This window comes from Crocuta crocuta, unplaced genomic scaffold (genome assembly GCF_008692635.1).
Source record: "Crocuta crocuta isolate KB4526 unplaced genomic scaffold, BGI_CrCroc_1.0 scaffold25, whole genome shotgun sequence".
Taxonomy (NCBI): domain Eukaryota; kingdom Metazoa; phylum Chordata; class Mammalia; order Carnivora; family Hyaenidae; genus Crocuta; species Crocuta crocuta.
The window spans coordinates 5,957,216-5,983,171 of NW_027532015.1; the positions used below are offsets into that span (position 1 = coordinate 5,957,216).

A 25,956-nucleotide genomic window follows, 5' to 3' on the forward strand; every position below is an offset into this window, starting at 1 on the left:
CCTGCAGAGGGAGGCTCTTGAGAAAGCCCCACAGACGAGGAGCAGGTGATGTGGAATTGAGAAGAACGCATGGGTCAGGGAAGGTGAGCATGAGGGAGCACGGAGAGCAGATAGGTTTGCCCCATTAAGTGGAATACTCAGTGAGTGGGGTGAAGAGGATGGATCTATCTCCAGGATGTAGCAAAGCCAATGACAGAACGACCTTTTCTCAACTGCAGGGTAAATCAGGTCACACATGGTGTTTGTGACATTGCGAATTTCCAGGCCCTACCTCTAGGAATTCTGATTTGGTGACTATGGAGGATTGCTAGGTACCTATTCCAATATCTCCTCACAGAATTTTATTTGGAGAAGCAATGAGTGCAATTAAAAATTAAATAAATAAAAGAAGCCCCCNGTATTTGATTGAACCACAAAGACAAGGAATATGACCAAGCAATGGCTGTGTGGTGCAATGTCAGCTTTAGTCCACGGAGACTTTGTGGTTCTGCTCAGCTGCTGTGGACTGCCGAGGCACAGGCTTACGTGGTGAGAGGGTTAACTTCTTTGTTAAATCATGATGCATAGTGATGTTTGTCAGAGGAAACAAATCTATCAACCCAGTTGATGCTAACTAATCTGCATTTTAAGCACCTCACATAAGACTGATGGAGGAGACTCCAGATAGTCACACTAACATAAAACAATATATTTAGCTTAATTTCAAGAAGTAATTTAAAAAAAGTCACTACAGAGGATGCTTAAGGAAAATATCTTGGCAGAAGTGAATGGAAAGAAGGCAGGAGAGGAGAATGTAAGGCCATGTGTCGGCTAGAAAGACCAGTAAAGATCCATAAACTAACCCCTTAATGTCTATTTATTTTTATGTGGTTCATCTCTCTCAAAACAAGAGTAAAGAAAGTACACGTGCTTAGCTTCAATTGCAAAAAGTGCAAAAAGCAGTTTTGAAAATACAATTGAGTAGAATTCTAAAGCATTTTTACCTCACTTTGCAGAAATCTGCATTCCCCAACATTTATGTCTGCACTCATCTCACCATCCAGCTCCAATGGTTTTGCAACCAAAACACAACCTAAACTTGTCCATTTAGCCCACCCTCTCCTTTTTGAAAAAATGGTTATTTTATTTTTGAGAGAGAGAGGGAGGGAGGGAGGGAGAGAGAGAGAGAGAGAGAGAATCCCAAGCAGGCCCCACGCTCAGCACAGAGCCTGACATGAGGCTCAATCTCAGCACCATGAGATCGTGAGCTGAAATGAGTCGGATGCTCAACCAACTAAGCCATGCAGGCACCCCAGCCCACACTCTACTTCTTATGTGTTGGTTAAGTGTGAAATCATCATAAGTTGCAAGATATGCTACTCTTGGGCTACAAATCTGAGGCCTTCAAAGTTTTCTTCTTTGGAAGAGCACTTTCTTTATCTCTCAATCTTTTCTAACAAATGCCTAGAAATATGTATTCATAATGTTCTTTATTTTCTCTATTGTATAATTCTTTGACATCTTGGGGCCTTGTGGGCCAGCAGAGAACCTGCCTCTCCCAGGGTTAGCTAGTTCTTAGAGACAGCAAACAACCTGCTGAAAGCACATCTTCAAGAGGCAAACCGACCAATCAAGAGTCGTTACCATCTCTCTGTCTCCTTTTTTTCAGCCTCTTGAAGTCTAACACACTATGTTCCTGCCCTATATCACCCATGGCCAGGTACTAAAGGAATAGGGACCACTCCTGTAGCCCAGTGCCCATTGGTTATGTCGAACTATCCAATCCTAAGCTTGCTCTAATTTCCTGTGCTGCCTTGGCCGTTTCTTCATGCAAAAACCACAAAAAAGGCTCTAGCCCGTGCTTATCCCTTGCTCCTTCTGCCTCTTGACCAACTCTGGTGCTTCCCCATGTGTTCCTACATGGGATGGATGCTACCTCCTCTTGGGATCTATGAGTAACAAACCATCTTTTCAATGGCGATCATCTTCTGGTGCGTTGGCCTTACCATACCTGATAGAAACAAAAATCCTGGGTACAGTTTAAAATAGAATATGAATCACTGAAATTTTTGTATCAGAAGCTTAAGAAAATCAGAAGGTCAAGAAAACATATACATAATGGATAAAATTTCTCCTAAAATATATCTGAAAGTAACACTGCCTCTCGAAATAATGCATGGTTTACAGGTTTAATCAGTAAGATCGCAGAGTAGAGCATGCAAGCACCTATAATTATTACCTTGCTTTTCCAGGTAATATATATCAAGCATATATCAATAAAACAGCTTTGTTATCTTCAGGAAGTCCAGTGTGGAAAGTCTTTCAAACTGTCCCCAAAGTGATAGAGCCAATCAAAAGTATCTACATAGGAAGTTCAGTGTTTTATAATTTAGAAGAGTATAATAACTGGAAATTCTAGTCCAATAACATAAAGAGATGATAATTATTATGAGTATAAAATATGAATCATGTACACTACTATACAGTTGACCAGAACATTTGCTAATTTAGACAAGAATCTGTTAGATTCTTAGATGACACTCTTTAGATTGTTTTGACACCAGTGAACCAAAAATTTACTAAACAATTAAAAGCTTGTTTTTGTATTTCAGAATCATAACACATGTCTTTTTATAGTGCCATTGATTATCTGTGTTTCTTTGGTCAAGTTATTATACCTCTCTGTATTTAGACTATGGGATCTCTAAAAACCTGTATAGTTCAATTCAAATAGTAGAATGATTAGGAAAATGGGGGAGAAAGTCAAATTTTAGTACTTTTATCAATGTCCCACTCTCTCTACCATAATCTGGGCACTTTTCAGCTTATGTGGGCCAATTGAGACAACTGAGAACAAAATTTAGTATACCAAAAAAAAAAAAAAAAAAGGAACAGGCATATAAAAATATGTTGTTATGCTGACCATCCTTCCTGGGCAATTAGGGATGCAAAATCCAGACGGGAGCACACAAAGGTGTCTCAGAACTCACAACCTGAGGGAGATTTAAAGATGTAAAATGGAGGCACCTGGGTGGCTCAGTGGGTTGAGCATCCAACTCTTGATTTCATCTCAGGTCATGATCCCAGGGTCATGGGATAGAGCCCCACATCAGGCTCTGCTCAGCTGGGAGCCTGCTGAGGATTCTCTCTCCTCTGCTCTCTCTCTTTCTCTCTCTCAAAATAAATAAATAAACTTAAAAAAAAGACGTAAAATGGAATGGTAGATTTTGTTTGTAATGCACCACAGCATTTAAGTCTGTATAAGGCTATGGACAGCAGGACTGTACGGAAGTCAGGCATAATGAAGACTGTAGGAATCCCTTTAAATGAGTTATTAAGTAATTGGAAAGTGGTGAAGATGAAGACTACAAATCACCATAGACTAATTCCTCAGAGCACTTCTTCTGTATGTTTAGAAAAAAAAAAAACCTGAATATTAATAATTCTCGATGAATAGATACTTTGAAGGTCAAGAAAGTATTGGAGAAAATATTCCAGATTCTCACTCATGAGGGCCGGAGGAGAGTTAAGAAAGACAAGAAGAGGCCATGAGGTACAGTGACCGCCAGCTGTGGAAGATGAAACAAGAAAAGCAGAACCAACATTCTAATTTAGGATGGGAATCAAAAATAAAGTGAATCTAAGTATAGTTTATATAATTGATAATGTCTTCCAACCATGCATTTTATACTTTGGTAAATACTATTTACGTGAACTTCAGAGTAGAATGTTCCTGATTTGTTCTTTGGTCCAAAGTTTGTTTTGTTTTGTTTTTTACAGAAGATTTTTACTCAGATCTTTATACGGAAATACTAATCCTAAAAAAGTGAAGGGTGGCAGAAGAGACCAGCCCCCCAAAACGCCACTTTGGCATAAGGATTATTTTTAACTAAAGATACTTAAAACAGAGCAGGTGCCCGAATGGGGCTCTCATCTCTCTTTTTTCTTCCTGAAAGCAGATGAGAAAACCCCCACGTGAGAGATGTCCTCTCTCTACCAGGAGGAAAGAAACATCTTATCACCAGGGACAGGAGCTGAAGCTGGGAGAATTCTCTCTAAACAGACGTTACAAAATAACTTATCTTCCTTTAGCCGCCCCATATATTTTACTTATTTTTCCACAATGCCCTCTCTTTGTTCAACTTGGTATAAACACTTAGGTTTTGTCATTTCTTTGGATGTTCATTTTCTTATGAGGACTCCTGTGTCCGGTAAATCTTAGGTGACATAAATTTCTGTTGTTAATCTGTCTAGGATTTAATTTTTTTTTTAATTTTCAGGCTCTGCTGAAAACTCTAAGAAGGTATAGTTTTGTCTCCCCTACAAAAACAAATCACTTCACCAAATACAGGAAGACTGAATTATATTAGATCTAAATGGACAAACTTGTTTTTTCTTTCTTTTTTTTTTTAATGTTTATTTATTTATTTTGAGGGGAGGGGCAGAGAGGAGAAAAAGAATCCCAAGCAGGCTCCACACTGCCCAAAGAGTCCCACGTGAGGCCCGGACTCACAAACTGTGAGATCATGAGCAAAACCAAGAGTCAAATGTTTAACTGACTGAGCCACCCAGGCGCCCCAAACTTGTTTTTTCTTTTAAAGACATAGCCTCAACCAGTCATTCAACCTACCTGGAAAATTCTATACTTGCCAATAATCTTATAATAAGTAGTAAGCCAAATACTACTTCATCTATAATGCATATTAAAAGGTGGATCAGGTTCTGCTCTGGGAAACGTCCTAGTTTGCAGTGACATGGCTAAATGCACTGAGAAGGTTGAAATCGTCCGTAAATGCAGGACCCGTCAGGAATATGGTGAAAAACTGATATAAGCCAGTATGCCAAGTACGCTTGCTCCTTCCATGGCAACCAAGATGAAAAGATGGGCTGTGGGATCCAGCACTGTCGTTCCTACGCAAAAAGAAGCTGGTGATGCCTGGCCCTACAGCACCACTTTTACCATCACAGCCGCCAGACAGCTGAAGGCATTGAGAGACCACTATTTAAAATATTTTTTGATGTTTTATTTATTTATTTTTGAGAGAGAGCAAACACAAGTGGGGGAGGAACAGAGAAAGAGAGAGAGGAAGACAGAATCTGAGCTGTCAGCTCAGAGCCCAACGCAGAGCTTAAACCCACGAACCATGAGATCATGACCTGAGCTGAAGTTGGATGCTTAACGAACTGAGCCACCCAGGCGCCCCGAGAGACCAGTATTTAATACATCGCTGGCCTATAATAAATGGGTTTATTTATGTAACAACAAAAGGAAGATCAGAGACATCTCTTCCTCTTAATTTAGTAGTATTTATTAAACTTTCTAAAAAGCTTACTGAAGACTTCAGTAGCATAGTATATTTCAGTCCCGTATTAAGAGTCATCTTCAAACAGGCATGAGGTAAGAGACAGTTGCCTAACACAAAAATTGTATCAAGCTGCACCGGTATTTTGCAGCTACATTCATCTGATGGAATTGGAAAGCATTTGGGAGGCTTGTACCCGAGTCTCTCTGGTTTCTAATATGAAAAGTTTAGCATCAACTGCCTAGCCACATTTATGGAAAACATTTGAACAACGCCTCCCTGTTCCCCTTGCCAAAGTTTCCAAGTATAGAGACCCAACATAAGTCCTTTACCATCCTTCTCATCTCTGACACAATAACAAAATAACTAGTAACAGGGCCGCGCCTTAAGTTAGTCATATCAACTGGCCAGCTCTACCTACCATTTCACAATCTAGGAGTATTTCTAAACTTTGAGAATTAAAGATGATTCAGCGTTGTAACTACATAAGACAAATATGTTTAGCCACGGGGAACTTTTTGGAGTGGCCTTCAGTTTGCCTTCATTACATCATTACTACTTAATTCGAATGGTATGAACTAGGATTCACTCATAGGTCAAATATGAAAAGCAAACATAGTTAATGATGTAGCTTCCTAAGCCCCAAGTGAAAGCAAAATTATTTCTCTGTGAATTTCCTTATATATTAAGATTCCGTCTCTGAAAATCTTATTTATAAGGTGGGCCTCGTAATTTCCAACTACCTCATTAGTTTACCTCTAATCATTTTAACAGCTGGTGTGTACTTGCTGAATGGTATTGAACATCCAGGAATCCTTTTAGAGATCTTAAAATTCTGCTTTCTGTCCTGGCAAGGCTCAACCTTTGCATTTAGGCTAAAGTGTGAACACATTCCATCTAGGCCAATATGTACCAGAGTCTGACAATACAGATTATGTCTCCTTCCTGACTGCATAGGTCTGTTCAAGGTGGACAAAAAAAGAAGTGATACCCAGGGAGAAAATTACTCATGATTTGGCTTTCCCGAGTCTCCAAATATAAGCATTTTTGCTTGAAGCTTAAAAACACAAATGTGCCAAAATCTTTTATTTACCTGCAGTGAGATCCAATCATAATTTAATAGCTAAATATGATATTATTTCGCAAGAAGAATAAGGCAAAGTCAACAACCTTCCTCGGTGGGGGAGTGTAAAATTTTCATAGAAATCTGCAGGGACAGTGAAGATTCCTGCAGAATGACTATCACATGGAAAGACAACCTTTAGAATTTATGACTTTGTTAAGAGGCAATACTACTATTCATAAGTGTTGTGTGAAACAGCAGGAAGTATTTCAAAATAAGCCTGACTTCAAAAGATGACTTTTCAAACGGACTTTTGGTTTTCTGTAACCAAAAAGGAAAAAAAAAAAGGGGGGGGGGCTGAGCCCAGGGCAGATTATTCTCTTTTCTCTGAGGCACTGACATACATAAATTTATTAGCATATCTGAGGCAGAAAGTCTGTTCTTGAATAAGTGAGTATATAGGTTAATATACATAGGTTAATTCCTCAATACTTTTCATACATAATAAGCTATTTTGGTGAAAAGAACATTGCCTAGCAGACAGATCTGTTCCCCCTCCCGCCCCCCACAGTTGCCAGCAGGGTGACCATATCTTCTACATTTGATGCATCTGTAGCGTGCACCAGCGTGAAGGATGGTCTCTCGCTCTGAACATTCTCCCATCCAAATTCTCTATTGCAGACTGAGCTTCTTACCAACAATGATTGAACAGGGTAACTTTTGGTATCGCTTCCATATGTAAACTTTCCAAAAGATAACGTCTTTTTATTTTTATTTTTTTTTAATGTTTTATTTATTTCTAGGAGAGAGAAAGAGACAGCGTGAGCAGGGGAGGGTCAGAGAGAGAGGGAGTCACAGACTCCGAAATAGGCTCCAGGCTCTGAGCTGGCAGTCAGCACAGAGCCCGACGCGGGGCTCGAACCCACGAACCGTGAGATCATGACCTAAGCGAAAGTCAGACGCTCAACCGACTAAGCCACCCAGGCGCCCCAGATAACGTCTTTTTAAATGCCACACTCCACCCACCCCACCAGACAGAGCTCACATTCTCATAAATTAGGGCAAGGAGAATATGCACACCCTCCCCACCTCAAAGAGGGATATTATGCTCCCAAATTGTCAACTGAAAGCAAATCCCAGGGAAACAATATATTGGGATGGGACGGGGGCCAGGAGTGCGGTTAGGTGTTGGTTCAAGGAGGGAGAGAGGATTCAAGAGTAACTTTCCCAAAACTTCACCTGGGGGAGGGGGTGTTAAGGACTCACCTAGGAGATGATCACCCTACCTGAAGAACAGAATTTCACTCAGAAAGAAGGGTCTCAGATCCAAGGTGGGGGATGAAAAACATTCTGAAAAGGAACCTGGTTGCTAAGTCGGCTTGTGTCACTAAGTAGGAAGGTCGCTTTGGGGAAATCATTCAACTTGTGTGCTCACCTGTGAAATGTTAAAGCTGGTTGAGAGGCGCTGGCCCCTCCTCCTAACTCTTCCTCCGGTATTATAACTTGTCACCATTCAGATTTAAAACTCCAGGAAAAGCCCCCAAGGCTGTTTCACCTCCGGTTAGGGGAGGGAGGGGGAGGGAGGGAGAGCGAGAGAGAGGGAGGAGGCGGAGCGCACGCACTGGAGTGGAGGGCCGCTTTTCCACCTCTTAAAAATGCATGCTTTCTGCAGACTTAAGAGTAATCTAACCAGGGATTTTTATTGATGCATTTATCGATCTTGTCCTGCTTTTAATTAAATCCTTCAACTACTACTGCCCATTCCATCGTCGTGATCCCACTGGAGTACACCCAGCCACGTCCCTTGCCGTGTGGCCACTTGAGTTAGTCTCTTTCATCCCCACTGAGCAGGCGCGCGCAGCAGGCTCGGGACACAGCAAGAGGGCAGGAGACAGTGTGGAGCCCACGGGCCGTCGGCCCGCGACCGAGGCCGCCGCCCGCCGCTTACCCGCGATGTCCCAGAGCTGCAGGCGCACCAGCGTCCGGCTGTCCCAGTTGAGGACCTTGAGAGCGAAGTCGACCCCGATGGTGGCCCGGTAGTGCTGGGAGAAGAGCTGGTGGACGTAGCGCTTGATGATGCTAGTCTTGCCCACGCCGAGCTCGCCGATGACCAGCACNTTCCTCTCTCCGGGTCCCCGCCTCGCCGGGGCGCGCGGAGCCCGGTCGCCCCCTGCTGGCCCTCGGGAGCCGGCTCGGAGCTGCGGGCACCCGGGCGGTTCGAGGTGGGCCTGAAAAAGGGCTGCGACCACCGAGCCTGGGTCCGGGCGCGGAGGGCCGGGGTCCAGGGGCGCGGCGCTGGCCTGAGGTTAAACCTCCTTCCAGCCAAGACCCCGAGAGGGCTTAACACCTGGAGATCCGCCTGCGATTTCTCTCCAGCGGCCACTTTGGAAAGGGAATGGCAGGTCGACTCTGAACTTGGCAAAGGGCTGATAGCGCTTTAGTATTTAAATAAAGGCGTGGGTCTGAAGAAGACGACGTAGGATCTGTAAAGCAATCTTATTTAAGCCTTCAGCTACTAGAGGCTGTGAGATAAGCCCCAGGAATTGATTGAAAAAGTAAGAGGTGGTTTTGAGGACTTTTATTTAAAAACAAAGATAGGAAGCCTTGCCTTGCAGTTGATAAAATCTAGGGATGCCCTCGCCCCGTAATATTTAGAAACACCTGGAGCTGATAATAAATACTCTGGCAGCATCCTTAAATAAACTAAAGAGGCTGTTCACTCTGCTATAATCTGACAATCTTTGAAAAATGTTTTTCAGAGGTGGAGGCGTTTTAAAATTTAGATATCAAGGTGGGAGTAAAACCTTTACTAAAATAGCTATTGAAAACGCATAGATATGTCTTTAAACAAGTTTTATGGCCTGCCAGCATATGGCTTTTTTGTTCACCGAAGTAGAAAGTCTTTCCAATATGTCTCCAGCTTGAGGAAAGAGGAAATCCTGTATTATTGCCATAAGTGGAGCATATTGTTTCATACATACATATCGCCATAGATTTTTACAGGTTCCTCCTCTGACTCTCCTAGGTTCCCACTGACATTAGAAATAGAATCATGGTGCTAAAAATCAGAGGCGGCAAACGGCTTAAAGTTAAAAATGTTCACAACTAAAAGCAGGATAATGGCTTGAATCCAATGCTTCTCAAACTTGAGTGTTAAGGGTTTGTTAAGACAAATGACTATGCCTAACCCCCAGAGGGGTTCTGATCCCCCAGAACTGGGGTGCGGCCAGCTAATTTGCATTGGAACGAGTTCCCAGGTGATAGTGATGCCTCAAGTCTAGGAGCACGGTGCTTTAGATTGGTGCATGCTTCTCAAACTTAAAAGTTCATATGAATCATCTAGGATCTTATGAAAGCAGATTCTGATTCAGTATATGTGGGGTGAGGGCTGAGATTCAGAATTTCAGATAAGTTCCCCGGTGATGTGAATGGTTTGAGTGGACCACACTTTCGTTAGCATGGGTTTAGACGAGAACTTAGTAGTTACCACGTTTGCTCTGCATTTGGTTCACCTGAAGTTATGGATTAAATTGTGATCCCCAAAATCTGTAGGTTGAAATCCTAACCCCCAATATAATGGTGTTGGGAGGTGGGCCAGAGGTGATTAGCTCATGCAGGTAGAGCCCTCATGAACGAGATTCGTGCCTTTATAAAAGAGACTTCAGAAAGCTCTCTCCCCTTCCACCCAGTGAGGACACAAAGGAAACAGAGGTTTGTAAACCAGGAAGTGGATCTCACCAGAAACTGAATCTGCTGACACCTTGAACTTGGACTTAGATTCCAGAACTGTGAGAAATGTTTGTTGTTTAAGCCACTGACTCTAGGTTAATGTTAGAGTAATTATTATAGTAATTTGTTGTATCAGCCCAAACTAAGACATCTGGGAAGCTAGCTAGCAACCTTACCAAGACATTCTGTTTTAATCTTTCAGAAGGAGAGCCCAGGAAGCTATATTTAAGAACAAACAAACAAACAAACAAAAAACTAGATGAGCATGGCATGAGCTTGACTTACAGAACTAGTGACTTAAAAATAATACCAAGTAATGAAATAAGTACTGAATAACATCTGCTCATGGAGCCCCAAACTGGAAAAGGCTGAGAGTTGGGTTAGGCAAATGGATAAGTCTTCAGAATCCTGGGCTGATATTTCACTGTGGAAGCAAGTGTTTTTCATCTATAAAATGAAGCAAAAATAATACAAGTAATCTGAGACTTGTGACTGCATAAATGACTCATCAACAAAATGGATAAGATTCTTACTCTCAAGGACTTTATCTTGTAGTGGAAGCAAAGTAAAATATTAAAAAGCAATCAAATAAATGAGAATTTCAGATTGGTACAGATTTTACAAAGAAAATTATAGGAAAATGCCACGTAGTAAGTGACCATTGAATGAAGAATAAAAACTACACTAATCAGAGGCACCTGGGCAACTCAGTCCATTAAGCCTCTGACTTCAGCTTAGATCATGATCTCATTGTTCATGGGTTTGAGCCTCACCTCAGGCTCTATGCTGACAGCTCAGAGCCTGGAGCTTTCTTCAGCTTCTGTGTCTTCCTCTCTCTCTACCCCTTTCCTCCTTGCGTGCACTCTCTCTCTCTCAAAAATAAACATTTTTTTAAAAAGCTACTCTAATCAGCAGGCCTATTCTAAAGAAAATATTGAAAGTAAGTATCAAGTAGGTATTTGTTTCCCCACACAAATAACCAACTGACTCAGAAATATTCACCTCCTTGATCTTAATTCAAGTACCCATATGAGAGTGGGTCTGTTTTGGGGCTCTTGGGTGGCTCAGTGGGTTAAGCGTCTGACTCTTGGTTTCGGCTCAGCTCAGATCTCACAGTTCATGAGTTCTGGCCCCACATATAGCTCTATGCTGACAGCACGGAGCCTGCTTGGGATTCTCTCTCTCTCTCTCTCTCTCTCTCTCTCGGCCCTTCCCCTGTTCTCTCTCTTTCTCAAAATAAATAAGCATTAAAAAAATGGGTCTGTTTCCACTTTCTCTTTCCTTCCATTAGCCTATGTGTCTATACTTGGACCCATTCTTACCTGTCTTAACTACTGTAGCTTTATCATAAATCTTTTCAGGAAAATCAAATCCTCTCATTTTGTAATTCTTTTTCAAGTTTGTTATAGCCATCCTTGTTCCTTTTCATTTCCATATACATCTTAGCATTGACATCTCAATTTTCACAAACACACCTGCTGGAACTTTTATTGGAATTACATTGAATTCATAGATTAATTTGAGAAGAATTGAAAATACCCAGTCTTCAAAAATATTGATGTGGTATATCTAGCATTAGTGTAGGTCTTAATATCTTTCAATAATATGACAAATTCTTGAACTGTTTTTAGTTGGTTTATAAGAATAAAAATAAAATTGATTTGTGAAGAATGAATTTAGTTTCAATGACTATGATAATTCTAAAAGTTAATTTATAGAGTTGGCATTTTTTATGTATAGAAACATTCTTTTTTTTCTTACTTTCCAATTCTTATATATTTTATTCCTTTTTTATATTTCATTTCACAGGTTAAGATTTCCAATATGATTTTGAATAAAAATGGAGATAGATAGTAGGCAACCTGGTTTTTGAGAGAAAGCTTTCAACATATCCCCATTAATTTATTTTAATGACCTTTTTGTTTTAGAATAGTATTAGATTTACAGAAAAGTTCAAAGATGGCATAGAGAGTACCTATATACCTCATATCTCATTTTCCTTGTTGCAAATATCTTATATTAATTATGGTACACTTATCGCAATTAATGAACCAACACTTATACAATTAATAAAGTCTATGGTTTATTTAGATGTCCTAGTTTTGACTCCATGCCTTTTTTCTGTCCTAGGATCCCATCCAGGGTATCACATTGCATTTAATTAACAGGCCCCTTCTGATGGCCATGACAATTTTGAGGAGTACTGGCTAGGTATTTAGTAGAATGTGCCTCAGTTGGGCTTGTCTGACTTGTTCTTCGTGACTACAGTTATGGGTTTGAGGAGGAAAACCACAGAGAAGAAGTGCCCCTCTCATATCACATCAAGGATATATATACAATCAACGTGTCATCACTGTCGATGTTGATCTCAATCACTTGGCTGAGGTAACATATGTCAGATTTCTCCACTGTAAAGCTGTTTGTTCCCCACACCCTCTCTTTCCATAGTGTTCTTTTTGGAATGAAAGGACTGTGAACAGCCAGCACTTAGGGAGTGGAGAGTTACGTGCCACCTCCCTGAGGGTACAATTGCTCCATAATTCTTTGGAATTTTCTCAGAATATCTGACTCTTCTCTCTCACTTATTTATTCAATCATTTCTTTATATCAGTTTATCTGGATTGGTATTAGGATAATTCTGAACTTATAGAATGGGATAGGAAGTGTTCCCTCTGCTTCTATTTTCTGTAAAATATTGTGAAGACCTTGTATTATTTTTTCTTTAAACAGTTAGTGGAATTCACCAGTGAAATTGCATAGGTCTGGTGCTCTATTGTTTTGGAAGTTAATAAACTATTGATTCGATTTCTTTAATAGATAGAGAGATATTCAGGTTATCGAATTATCCCACTGTGAGGGTTGGCTTAAGGAAATGGTCCATTTCATCTAAGCTATCAAATTTGTAGCCGTAACATTGTTTATAATATTCTTTTATTATTCTTTTCATGGGCTCCATAGTGATAGTGATGACTCCTTTTTCATTTATCACATCAGCCATTTGTCTACTTTTTCCTTGGTTAGTGAGGCTCTATGTATGGATTTTGTTTGTTCATTTTAAGAAAACAACTTGGATTTATTTACTTTTCTCCATTGATTTCATTGTTTTCTACTGTAGTTTTTATTATTACATTTTTTTCTATTTATTTTAGGCTTAATTTACTTTACCTAGCTTGCTGAGGTAGAAGATTAGGTTTTAGAACTTTCTTCTTTTCAAACATGAATTTAATACTATACATTTACTTCTAAGCTCTCCTTTCATTGCATTCCATAGTTTGATAAATTGGAGTTTCTTTAATTTAGTTCAAAGTAAATTTTAAATTTATCTTGATACTTCTTTGACCCATGTATTGTTAGGAATTATGTTAATTTCCAAGTATTTTGGGATTTCCCAGCTATCTTTATGTTACTGGTTTCTAGTTTAATCCTACTATAGTCTGAGAACATAATTGAATGATTTCTATTCAATATGACAGCCACTGCCCATATGTAGCAATTTAAATTTCAATTAATTAAAGTTAAAGTTTGAAAATATTCCCCCAGTCACTTGCTATATTCCCAGGGCTCAACAGCCATATGTGTTTAATGGCTATGGTATTAATTTGACTTGGATAAAAATCATTTCTATTATTGCAGAAATTCCCCCACTTTTACAGAGATAAAGTTAACATATAACATGTGGCCACCTGAGCCTCCAGTTAAAACAAAAATAGGGAAAATATATATAACATTCTGTAAGTTCAAGATATATTATGTGCTGAGTTGATAAATTTATATATTGAAAAAGGATTACTTCTATAGCATTAGGTAACATCTCTATCACTTCACATAATTACAATTTCTTTTCCTGTGGTGGGAACCTTTAAGATTTACTCTCTTAGCAACTTGCAAGTACATAATACAGTATTGTTAATAGTTGTCATCATGTTATATGTTAGATCCCCAGGACTTATTTGTCATACAGCTGGGAGTTTATACCTTTTGAATTTATACTTTTTTACCCCCTCATAACTACTATTCTACTCTGTTTCTAGGAGTTTGGCTTTTTTTAGAATTCATATATAAATGATACCAAGTAATATTTGTCTTTTTCTGTCTTTTTATGTCTCACTCAACATAATGCCCTCAAGATCCATCCATATTGTCGCAAATGGCAAGATTTCCTTCTTTCTCATGGTTGAATGTGTATGTGTGTGTGTGTGTGTGTGTGTGACATCATCTTATCCAATCATCCATTGATGGACACTTGGATTATGTCCACATCTTGGCTATTCTGAATAATACTACAATAAATGTAAATATGTCTTTTCATTTCCTTCAGAAATATACCTTGTTTCCATTTCCTTTAGAAATATACCATGCTAGATAAATAGAACTTATTTCAGACAGCACCATTATAGAACATGACAAAAGAGGATACCTTTATGACTTCATGATAAGTTAGGATTTTTTAAAAGTAACAAAAACTGATAATTATAAAGGAAAGTATGCTAAGTTAAACTACATAACCTTTAAACTTTTCTCTTAAGTAAGTCAGTAAGAGAGTAAAAGGTAAGTTAATAAAGCAGGGAAATAGATTTGCTACACAATGAAAACAAAAAGCTCAAATTTGAAATATGTAAAGATTTATAAAACTCATTAAGAACATGCATATGACAAAATAGAAGAAGAATGGGAGAAAAAGGCTACTTGTAAAGATACTTCATGAAAATAGGATCTAAATAGGGTGCCTGGGTGGCCCAGTCGGGTGATTTCTCACTCTTGATTTCCGCTCCGGTCATGATCCCACAGTTGGTGAGATGGAGCCCTGCATCTGGCTCTGTGCTGATAGCAAGGGATCTGCTTGGATTCTTGCCCTCCCTCTCTCTCTCTGCCTCTTCCCCCCCAACACCCCCATCCCCATTCATGCACTGCTCATACTTTCTCTCTCAAAATAAATCTTAAAAAAAGAATCTAAATAGCCAACAAACATATGCAAATATGATCAGCCTCATTTAAACCACAAATCAGGGGCGCCTGGGTGGCTCAGTTGGCTAAACGTCCCACTTCAGCTCAGGTCATGATTTCATGGTTTGTGAGGTTGAGCCCCCCACACACGCTCTGTGCTGACAGCTTGGAGCCTGGAGCCTGCTTCAGATTCTGTGTCTCCCTCTCTCTCTCTGCCCTTCTCCCACTTGTACTCTGTCACTCTCTCAAAAATAAATAAACATTGAAAAAACCACAATCAATATCTTTTCACACTCCATAGATTGGCTAAAATGATAAAGGGCTGACCGTACCAATTGTTGGCAAAACTATGGAGGACCCAGAGCTCACATGCACTGTAGTTGGGAGTGTAAACTTGTACAACCATATGGAGAAGGTTTTTTTAAAGTCCATTTATTTTTGAGAGACAGAGAAAGAGACAGAGAGAAAGAGAGAGACAGAGAGGGAGAGAGGAGATCCCAAGCCAACTCCACCCTGTCAAGTGCACAACACGACTCAGGGCTCAAACCCAGGGACCAGAGACCGAGAGATCATGACCTGAGCCCAAATCAAGTCAGAAGCTGAATCGACTGAGCCACCCAGGCGCCCCTATATGGAGAACTTACATCTGCCACAGTTAAAGGTGCACATTTCTACTCATAGGTACATATTGTGTGCACTGAAAAACATGCAGTAAGTTTTCTAATAGCATCATATGTTAAGCAACAGCAGATTAGAGAAATACATTTGTGTGTAGTTATGCAATGAACTATGCAGTAGTGAAAAGTATGACATATAGCTTTATTCTGCAGCATGGACTAACCTCACAGACAGGTTGAGGAAAGGAAACCAAACTCAATCTAGCTTGTGTGGTTTGGTTCCACTTCTATAAAATCAATAGTATAATTGATAATAATAATCAATATATCAATAATATTGATCAATAATCAATAATATTAATGTTCAAGATAGTGTTTATTCTTTGGGGAAAAGAAAGGGTGGAGTATTTAGAAGGAACATTCTAGGTTTTGACAATGTTCGATTGTTTTAAATCTGTAATCTAAATCCTAGATGATGGTTATATTGGAACTGTTTAGTGATAATTCATCAAATTCTACACTTTTCACTTGTGTAATTTTTTCTTTGTACATTAAAACACTAATGAAAGTTTATTGAAAAGAATTTTAATGTGTTTTTTTAAAAGAAGCTTATATGTGACTAACCAAATGGGATATATGAAAAGTTTCTAAATCAAGAAATAATAGTAGTGGAAAAAATACAAAATAAAATAACAAGATAGTATTTCACGATCATCACATTGGTCAAAACTATTATCATCTGACAAAATTAAATACTGGTAGTAATGTGAAGAAATGATCATTCTCATAACTGCTGATGAGAATGTAAAAATCCTAGAATATCTGTAGAACATTTTGGCAATATCCAGTAATGTTCTATGTGTACTCACTAGATGTATTGGAAGAGTTCTCCAAAGAAATAACCTCAGTAGGATATGCATGTGCTATGTGGGCCAATGGAGGGTGCCCCAAGATGGGCTACTTTGGCATGAAGGCGATTTTGAGTTAAGAAGCAATCAAAACCCAGAAGATTCAAGAAAAACTCTTTACCTTTCCCACAACAGCCTAAAAAGAATTTAGACAGAGGACATGCTCCAAGAAGAGTGCTATCGCATTTGATAATTACATTATCTTATGAACTAGGTGTGGTAGACAGGGAGGGACCTAGCAAGGCCTGTTTTGTTCAAGTCCTCTACGTCCCATTGTTTCTAAGTGACCCAGCAAACATTTGTCCACCAACATTTATTTTTTCATCTTCCTGTAGATTGCATTCCTTCCCTTTGAAATCCCAGACCCCTGCCCCACTCTCCTTCATTCAGAATGACATACGTATCTCATTTTGCCTGACTGTCTTTGGAATTTCCATGTCTTCATGGAATATGAAAGCGAATTTGATTTTCTACTGTCTCATGTAAATTTGATTCTAATTTGGCTAGAAGGACCTTGAAGGGGACAGGTAATTTTTGCTTTTTGACAGTGTTTATGTAAATATAAACACCTATCTGTAATCTCTAATCTGTAAAGCTAGAGAGGAATTCCTTTATTTTAAAGAAATGGTTTATACAATGATTATAAACATTAGAACTCAGAAATATGCAGGACAGGCTAGCAGGAGAGAGACCTGGAATGAGTTGAAGGTTGCCGCTCAAGTCTGAAGACTAGCTGCTGATGGCAGTAGGGCTTTTTCCTTAAGGTTTTCAACTGCTTGAATGAGGCTCAACTACCTTATAGAGAGTAATCTGCTTTACTCAGTCTACTGATTTAAATGTTCATCTCACCCAAGAAATACTTTCACAGCAGCATCCAGATATCCAGGTATTGTATCCTAGGCACGTTGACTCATAAAATTAACCATCATACCTATGGGGCACCTCGTGGCTCAGTCAGTTGGGCATCTGACTCTCGATTTCATCTCAGGTCTTGATCTCAGGGTCTTGAGTTCAAGCCCCATGTTGGGCATTACACTGGGTATGAAGCCTACCTACCTACCTACCTACCTACCTACCTATCTACCTAAATAAATAAGAACTAACCATTGCACCTAATAATCCAGTATCAGTGCTAAAAACATAAAGCAAAAAAAAAAAGCCCAAACTTTTACAAACATTCACAAGGAGTCAGGGACAAAAATATTGCATCATTCAGTGTAATAGGGAAATGCAGAAACAACAAGAATGAGTAAATAAGCAATGGTTTATTTATTTTTAAACATTTTTTAGGTTTCTTTATTTTGAAAGAGAGAGAGGAAGCTAGGGAGGAAGAGAGAGACTCCCAAGCAGACTCTGCACTGACAGCAGGGCTCCAACTCACAAACTATGAGATCATGACCTGAGCTGAAACCAAAAGCTGAGCCACTTAGGTACCTCAGCTATAATTTACTTAGATAGTGGGATAACATACAGGAGATAAAAGTAAGTGAAATACTACATGGATATGTATAGATAGTTTTAAAATATAATGTTGAGTGAAAAAACTAGGTTTCAAAATTATTTTTATGGGTATGGAGAACAATTTGCAGTTGCCTTTGAGTTTCCCTCTTACTTTGGGAGCTTCTTTTCCTTACTCTCACCTCCCCTTTCTCCTCCCAGTGATTTTTTTACTTCCCAAATAAGCCACTTACATTTGAAACATTATATTTGAGTCAGCTTCTGAGGAAATCCAGACTAAGGCGTGTAGTACATATAATTCAAATGTGCAGGAAAAAATACCATATGCATACAAAAGTACTTTATGGAAACTTCAATCCTTCAAAGGGATCTTCTTTTTTCCTATAAAATAATGTCTCATTTCACTTTTTCTGCCTATGTTTTTGCTTTATTTTTATGTCCCATAAGCTCTCAAAAAAACTTATAAAATTTCCCCTAAGATAGTCAAGTATGTCAGGTAAACTATTAGGGTATTAGCTCTATTATTTTCCATGAATATATTCCTCCTAAAGTCTTTCATTGTCTTTCTCTAATTTGGACTGAAATCTTGGGTTGGCTGCACAGCTGTTGTTTTGGAACTTTCTTTTGCCATTATTCTGAATTTTTTCTTCTCATATGCTTTTCCTTCTTTGATCTCAAGTTTACCTCATCTTACTCTCATATTCTTTAATAACTTTCTGAAAATAAGGTTTTGAAAGTAAATAATTTTGAGTGCTTACATGCTGAAAATACTATTACTTTACCCTCATACTTGATTTAATGTTTGAATAGTTTCATGATTCTAGTTTAGAATATTTACCTTCTCAATTTTAATTTCAAAGGCATTTGTTTATGGAACATAAATTGCTTTCAGCATTACCTTATTAAGACCAATGCCATTGTGATTGACAGTTTTTCATAAGTAACCTATTTATTTTGTCTGGAAGTTTTAATCTTTCTCTTTATCTATGATATTCTGAAATTTCATCAGATCTGCCTTTGTGTAGATCTATTTGTATTCATTGGGCTCTTTTATTTAATGTTTTAAAATTTTTAAATGTTTATTATTTATTTTTGAGGGAGAGAGACACAGAGTGCAAATGGGGGAGGGCAGAGAGAGAGGGAGCACAGAATCTGAAGCAGGTTCCAGGCTCTGAACTGTCAGAACAGAGGCCAATGCAGGGCTTGAACTCAGGAACCGTAAGATCATGACCTGATCCCAAATCCGATGCTTAACTGATTGAACCACCCAAGTACCCCCATTGGGTTTTTTTAACATAGAAATTTATGTCACTCAATCCTGGGAATTTTTCCTGTATTGTTTCTTTCCTACATTCTCCCCTAAAATGTTTTTGATTCTATTTCTGTGAAATTTCTATTATCTGGTTCTCTGTTAAATATCTATAATCTGGCTGTTTAAACTCTTGGATTGAGTCATGTTTGTTTGTTCTGACTTTTATATTTTTGTCTTATATTAGTTAGTTAAAGGTCTATAGTTGGCTGGGTCTCTGCAAGGTTTGGCTGCAGTCAGCTGGGCTTGGCAGATCAGGGTTATTTGCCATGTGTATTTCTCATCTCTTTTTTGGACCAGTGACTTCTCGTAGGCAGATGTTCAAGAAGCTAAATAGAAACTCATGTGCCGCTTAAGACTTTGGTTTGGAAACAACACACTGTCACTTTACATCATTTTGGCCTTGTAGTTCTTTTTTTTTTTTTTTTTTAATTTTTAACATTTACTTAACATTGAGAGACAGAGCATGATCATGGGAGGGATAGAGAGAGGGGGAGACACAGAATCTGAAGCAGGCTGCAGGCTGAGCTGTCAGCACAGAGCCCGATGCGAGGCTGGAACTCACAAACCATGAGATCATGACCTGACCTGAACTCTGACACTCAACCGACTGAGCCACCCAGGTGCTCCGTTGGCTTTCCAGTTCTAACTCAACATCAACGGAGTGGGAGAAAGGAGGAAATATTTTCTGAAAAATAATCCAACTTACTACACTCATATTTCATTTTTAGTAGGTTTTTCTTCATCAGCGATATCTTGTTGATTTTTTTGCAATTATTTCTTTATCTGCAAGAATTCTTCTTGTTCTTTATTCTTTTTTTCTAATAGCACCATTTTATTTTAAACAACAACAACAAAAAGGTTTTCTCATACCTACTTATAAAATCGATCTTTTTTTCTCTAATTCTCTCTCAAATTTTTTTCTAAATTTTCTAAATTTCTCTTGGAGTGTTCTTAATCTTTATTATGTCTCTATCTTACATATTGGAGGCTATATTTAAATGTCTCCTGATATTTCAATCATTCAAGAATGAGACACTATCATTAAATGGAAGTCTTTGAGGATGAATAGGGATTATTGACTGGTGAGTTTCACCATTGGATGATTGGCTGGGAGAACCATCTACTACTTTGTTGCCCCTCTCCATGTCAGTGTCTGCAGCACTTTTCTCTTTGGCTGCCCCAGAAAATATTTTCGAGAAAATAATTTCTCAGTCTCTTTTCCAAGAAGTGTAAGCCTGATTGCTAGTTAGAGAGCACAGAAGTCTCAATATTCAGCCTGCAGATGTTCACCCACCCACCTCGTCACTTTGCCTTTCGTTACACCATGCGTGGTATCCCCATCCCTCCAATTCCTCCTGATAACGAACCCTATGTATTCTGTAGGCACGTGAATGGTAACCTGCTGTACAGGTTTGCAGAGAGGATCTCATCAAGTAATTGAACTTTGAAGTGATATTAAACTAACTTTAACGGCTCAGAATTTACCTCATTGCCCTCAAAAGAATCTTTACCTCCAGGTTCCTAAGTTTTTCCAGGTCTGCCCTATGCATTGCATAGTTTCTTATAAGCGTCTCTCTTACAAGTGTCTAGATTTCTGCATTCTCAACTATATTATGTCAATTACCACTCCTTGTATGCTTTCCATTTTCAAAATATTTGTAGCCATTTCTCATTTCCTCTTGTCCCCTTTCTCAGTCTATTTGACTTATTTCTTTAATGTTTGTTTAATTTTGAGAAAGAGAGAGACAGAGAGACAGAACATGAGCAGAGAAAGGGCAGAGAGAGAGGGGGAGACACAGAATCCAAGGCAGGCTCTAGGCTCTGAGCTGTCAGCGCAGAGCCCAACACAGGGCTCACACTAACAAACCATGAGGTCATGAACTGAGCTGAAGTCGCATGCTTGACTGACTGAGCCACCCAGGTGCCCCTTAACTTTTAAATTCATCTATTGTCATGTTACTGGACTTTTAGGAGCAAATGGAAATAAACACATGCATTCAATATGCCATGTTTAATCAGAACTCAAACCAAATTATGTCTCAACCCCGTTTAAAAATCATGAGTGGTTCCACACGAAGTTCAGATTGTAAGTTGACATTTGTTGCTTCTCAACATCTCATACTATCTCTTATACTCATACTCATATTATCTCTATTGCTCATTACTGCAATTCATCCTGTTTTCCTTAGATGCCATGTTCTCTTTTATCTTGGGGCATTTACTCTGAATTCCCCTTCATCTCCCTTCCTCTGTCTAGCTCCTAACAGCCATCAGCTTTCAGCTTAAACCACACCTGCTCTTTCCCCTTCCCCCAAGCTAGGAATGAAGCCCATTATTTCCTCTGCAATAGCATTCTGTGTTATCCCACTCACTTTGGCACTGCATATGATGTATATTTAGTATTGCATGTCTCATTCTGCATTATAAAGTCTAATCAGGGAGTTGGTCCTCATCACTCTAAGAACATCAACGTTCAATATCTATGTAGTAGGTAGTCATTAAAAATGTGATGAATGAATATCAAATGAATACTAGGCTCTAAATCAAAGATCTGAGTTCACAGGCTAGTTTCTTCTATTGACCAACTCTGTATCTTTAAATAGATAAAGAGCATATCTAGCATATTTAGGTCAATTTCTGGTTCTGCCATTTCTTATGTGATCGCAAGAGATCAACTCTCCAATCTCCATTTTTGCACCTCTCAATGGAGTTCAGATATATGCCCTGCTGTCTGCACAAAGTGATATATAGACCATATTCATAAATGTGCAGTTCATTTTATAAACGCATAAAAGATGTTAAAAATCAATCATGCTTGAAGTAGCTATTGAGTACCTAGTACTGTGCTCCCTGGCAAGTCCTTTGCTGTGCATGTGTAAGAGGGTTTTCTGTGGGTCTTTCTGTTTAATTTATTAACCTCTCATTTTTCTTAAGTGTCTATAGTAATATAATATGATTAAGAACATAAGCGCAAAGTGCCCCCATTATCAACATAATCTTAAGTAATTACAAATGTATTAAATATTTTAAAGTATCAGACAATTAAATTTCCCAATATTTTACCATAGGTTATGTATTCCTATTTAACCATTATAATTTTAATTCCATGTTTCATTTTCATATAATTTTCCACAGTTGAAGTAGAACAGCTTGGCAAAATATAAATGAAATTCTAGCCAATTTGGACAATTCTCTTTATGGCCTTCTGTTTCTACATTGTGCAGGATAATCTAATATTCATGAGATCAAAGAGCCAAATACAATAATAACATCTTAGTTTGTAGGAGATTGTATTTTGTGTGGCAGACTTGGCCTGGAGGTCCCGCAATTGTGTGGGGGCAGGATATACTTTTAACTATTTCTTCACAGAGCTGATTGACACCATTTTCCAGAAAATGTACAGTAATCAATTTTATGACTGATTCCTATATTGAATTGAAACTCCTCTTTGAATCCACCAAAGGCCATTTTTTAAAGTAAATTTATCTGCCTTTTTAATCTGCAATGTGATTGTCATGTCTAAACTAGTCATTGCAATGTTAATTTGATTGCCTGGAAACTTTACTTATTTTTTTAAAAGATTTTTTAATGTTTTATTTATTTCTGAGGGAGACAGACAGCGTGATCAGGAGAGGGTCAGAGAGAGAGGGAGATATATAATCTGAAACAGTCTCCAGGCTCTGAGCTGGCTGTCAGCACAGAGCCCGACGCGGGCCTTAAACCCATGAACCGTGAAATCATGACCTGAGCTGAAGTCGGACGCCTAACCAACTGAACCACTCAGGCACCCCATTGCCTGAAAACTTTAAAAGGAAATGTTAAAAAGATAGAACATTTAACAAATACCTCTTTTCTCAGAACCATTTAAGAACATCATTTGTGAAGGTATATTTATAAATCTTGATGTTTAAAAAATCCAAATGTCTTCATGGGAAGGTCTTCATGGTTTGATGGGGAAATTTTTTTTAAACAGGACATTTCAACACAGACTATGTCATATTTCTAAACTGTTGAATTTATCTTTTTTGACTGTATTTTGAAATGTTCAGTTGGTAAAGCATGTAGCCCCTCAAAGAATAGTAACTGCTTCTCTAGTTAATATATGTAACACTTTGAGGAAATTGTGTGCAGATACTAGTTCAGAGTCACTGCAGACAACGTAAGTTTACTTTGTTTGAACACTTGCTCTGTAGTAAATATTATTTTGAGTAATATCCATGTATTAACACCTTTAATTGAACACCCCCATAATATGGGTACTTTTACTATTCATATTTTACAGATGAGGTGATGGGCCTAAGATGTCACAGATAAGAGGGGGAAGGTCCCAGACACAAAGTCAGATATCTCATTCCAGGGTCCCTACTCTTCACTCTGTGTTGCTGCCTATTCCAGAACTCATCAGTGAGTAGCTTCAAGAGCAAGTAGACTCTTCTCTATTATCCAGGTATAATAATTTGTGGATTGGAGTTGTTTGGCCTCAAGAGGGCAAGCTTTGCAAATTCAATCTTGCTGAATAGTGACAGGAAAAAGTCCTGGCACTAATGACTAATTTGCCTTGGAGTTTCCTTAAATCAAAAGCCATGAAGTCTCAGTCAGAAATGGGTTATCCAATATATATGATTATGACATTTTGAGTCAATGACAATATCAAAAGAGTTTCAAGATTTGCTGCATATTAATTAAATATGTGTGTGGTTGAAAGGTGATCTATAACAAAACAACTTAATCAAAATTTCCAGACTCTGGCTCTTTGAAAACAAAAACATGAGGCCAGAATGAGCATAGTGTCATAATTAGATAGAAATACTCTCAAAAGCAAGATACTGGGTCAATCATTTCCTTTTCCTGTCTCCCACCAATTCTACACTGACATATTTATTGATTCCATCCCAGAAATTGTTCAGGTTGAATATGAAATGTCAGTGCAACCAATAGTGTTTTACTTTCATTAATAAGTGTAAGTTAAACTTCATTAACAAAAACCCCTCAAACTGCCATGTCTTAACCTAGAACATGTTTACTTTTTGCTCACAGAGAATCCTGTGTGGACCTACGCAAGGCTCCAGGCAGCTGCCCACCATGTGATGATTGGGGTCCGGGCTGCTTCCATGGGGTGCTGTCATCACCATATCACCTTCTGCTTGTGTAATCAATAAACCGGAGTAAGAGAAGACTCAACAGTCTTGTACCAACTGTTAAATGCTTTAGCCCTCAAGTGACACACGTACCTTCTGTTTAAAGGGCATTGGTGAGTACTAGTCATGAAAGCATGCCTACATATATGGGGGTTAGAAAACTAGAAGTCTACCATATGCCTGGAAGGAGAAGATACCAGAAGTTTCTCCCGTATGTTATATTATTGTTTCTAGAAGATTACACAGAGAGTAAACAAAAGCATTTATACTGTGAAAGATAAGGAATTATTCCAATAGTTATAAGTGCATTATATGATGATTCTTATTGAAGCATAGAAAGTTAAAACTCAGACAATTGTCTGGTGCCAAATATATTAAGGGAAGTTTTTTGCCCATCATATGTTTTTAAGCTTGGACCAGAGTTGAACCTTGGCTTGTTGGTAATTTGGGATGGAGAATTCTTTGTTGTAGGGGGCTTTTCAGTGCACTGTATCATGTATAGCAACATCTCTGGTCACTACCCACAAGATGCCAGTAGCCAACACCCGTCCCCACCCAGATGTGACAACCGAATATGCCTCCAGACATTGCCAAATGTCCTCAAGAGGGCAAAATCACTCTGGATTGAGAACCACTGGTTTGAAATATCCTCCCTCTAATTTTCAACACCAAGCCTTCGAGTTGACACAGTAACTTATGCCTATGCATATATACTTTACAATCCATAAAACACTTTACATGGCTTCACCTCAATCAATACAATAATTAGAAAAGAATGGTATTATTATATTTAACACAAGGAATCAAGTTGGAAAAGGTAAAATGCTCTGTCCATTTCAGAAGGTTAGTAAATGGCAGGGAGACAACTCATTCTAAAACCTTTCACTCTGGATTCATAAATATTCATAAGTTTATTGAGCACCACCTGTAGGACAGGCACAGTTGTGGCTTTGGAGGATACATACATAAAAGGTCCGGTTCCTGCCTTCAGGAGACTCTGAATCTAGTGGATGAAAGAGGCAAATTAACGTAAAATTACATCGGCGGTAATTAAGTGCTGATAGAAAGGCTTCCAGTGCTGTAGAGAGAGACACTTCACCTGCAGGACTATCAGGCAAGCAGTGGAGACGCTGCAATAGAAATGAAGGAATGAGAGGAGGCAACGGAACAAAGAGAATGTTGAATTTCATTTCTGACTCACCACAGAGAAAAGGAGCTGAAATAGAGAGCACTACTGAGCAGATCAAAAAGAAAGGAAGGCGCGATAGTCTGAGCCGTGAGAGGGAAGAATTGTGAAAAATGCTAAGTCCCAAACCTGCAGGCAGGTGTTGTCTGAATAGTTGCCAGACACACAAACACCCTACACATCCCAGGTGTTCTGTAATGTTGATTCAAATGAGTCCCATTTAGCACTACAGAAAAGCATTAAAAATTAAAAAAAAAAAAAAGCTCAAATTCCATGTCTCTGAAGCAGAAGAAAAGTAAATGAGTGAGAATAGGTTAAA

The 25,956-nt window shown here is 38.7% G+C and overlaps 1 protein-coding gene across 1 annotated transcript in view; it reads right to left on the reverse strand.

Annotated features, from left to right (window-relative positions):
* RAB32 (RAB32, member RAS oncogene family) overlaps positions 1-24,445 on the reverse strand; it is a 38,627-nt gene extending 14,182 nt beyond the window's left edge. Inside the window, exons 1-3 of the mRNA XM_077776158.1 lie at positions 24,371-24,445; positions 9,347-9,403; positions 8,294-8,645 (exon numbers count right to left, since the gene is read on the reverse strand). Of these exons, the coding sequence (XP_077632284.1) occupies positions 8,294-8,645; positions 9,347-9,403; positions 24,371-24,445 (484 nt within the window). The remainder of the gene's footprint in view (positions 1-8,293; positions 8,646-9,346; positions 9,404-24,370) is intronic.
* Positions 24,446-25,956: the final 1,511 nt, after the last annotated feature.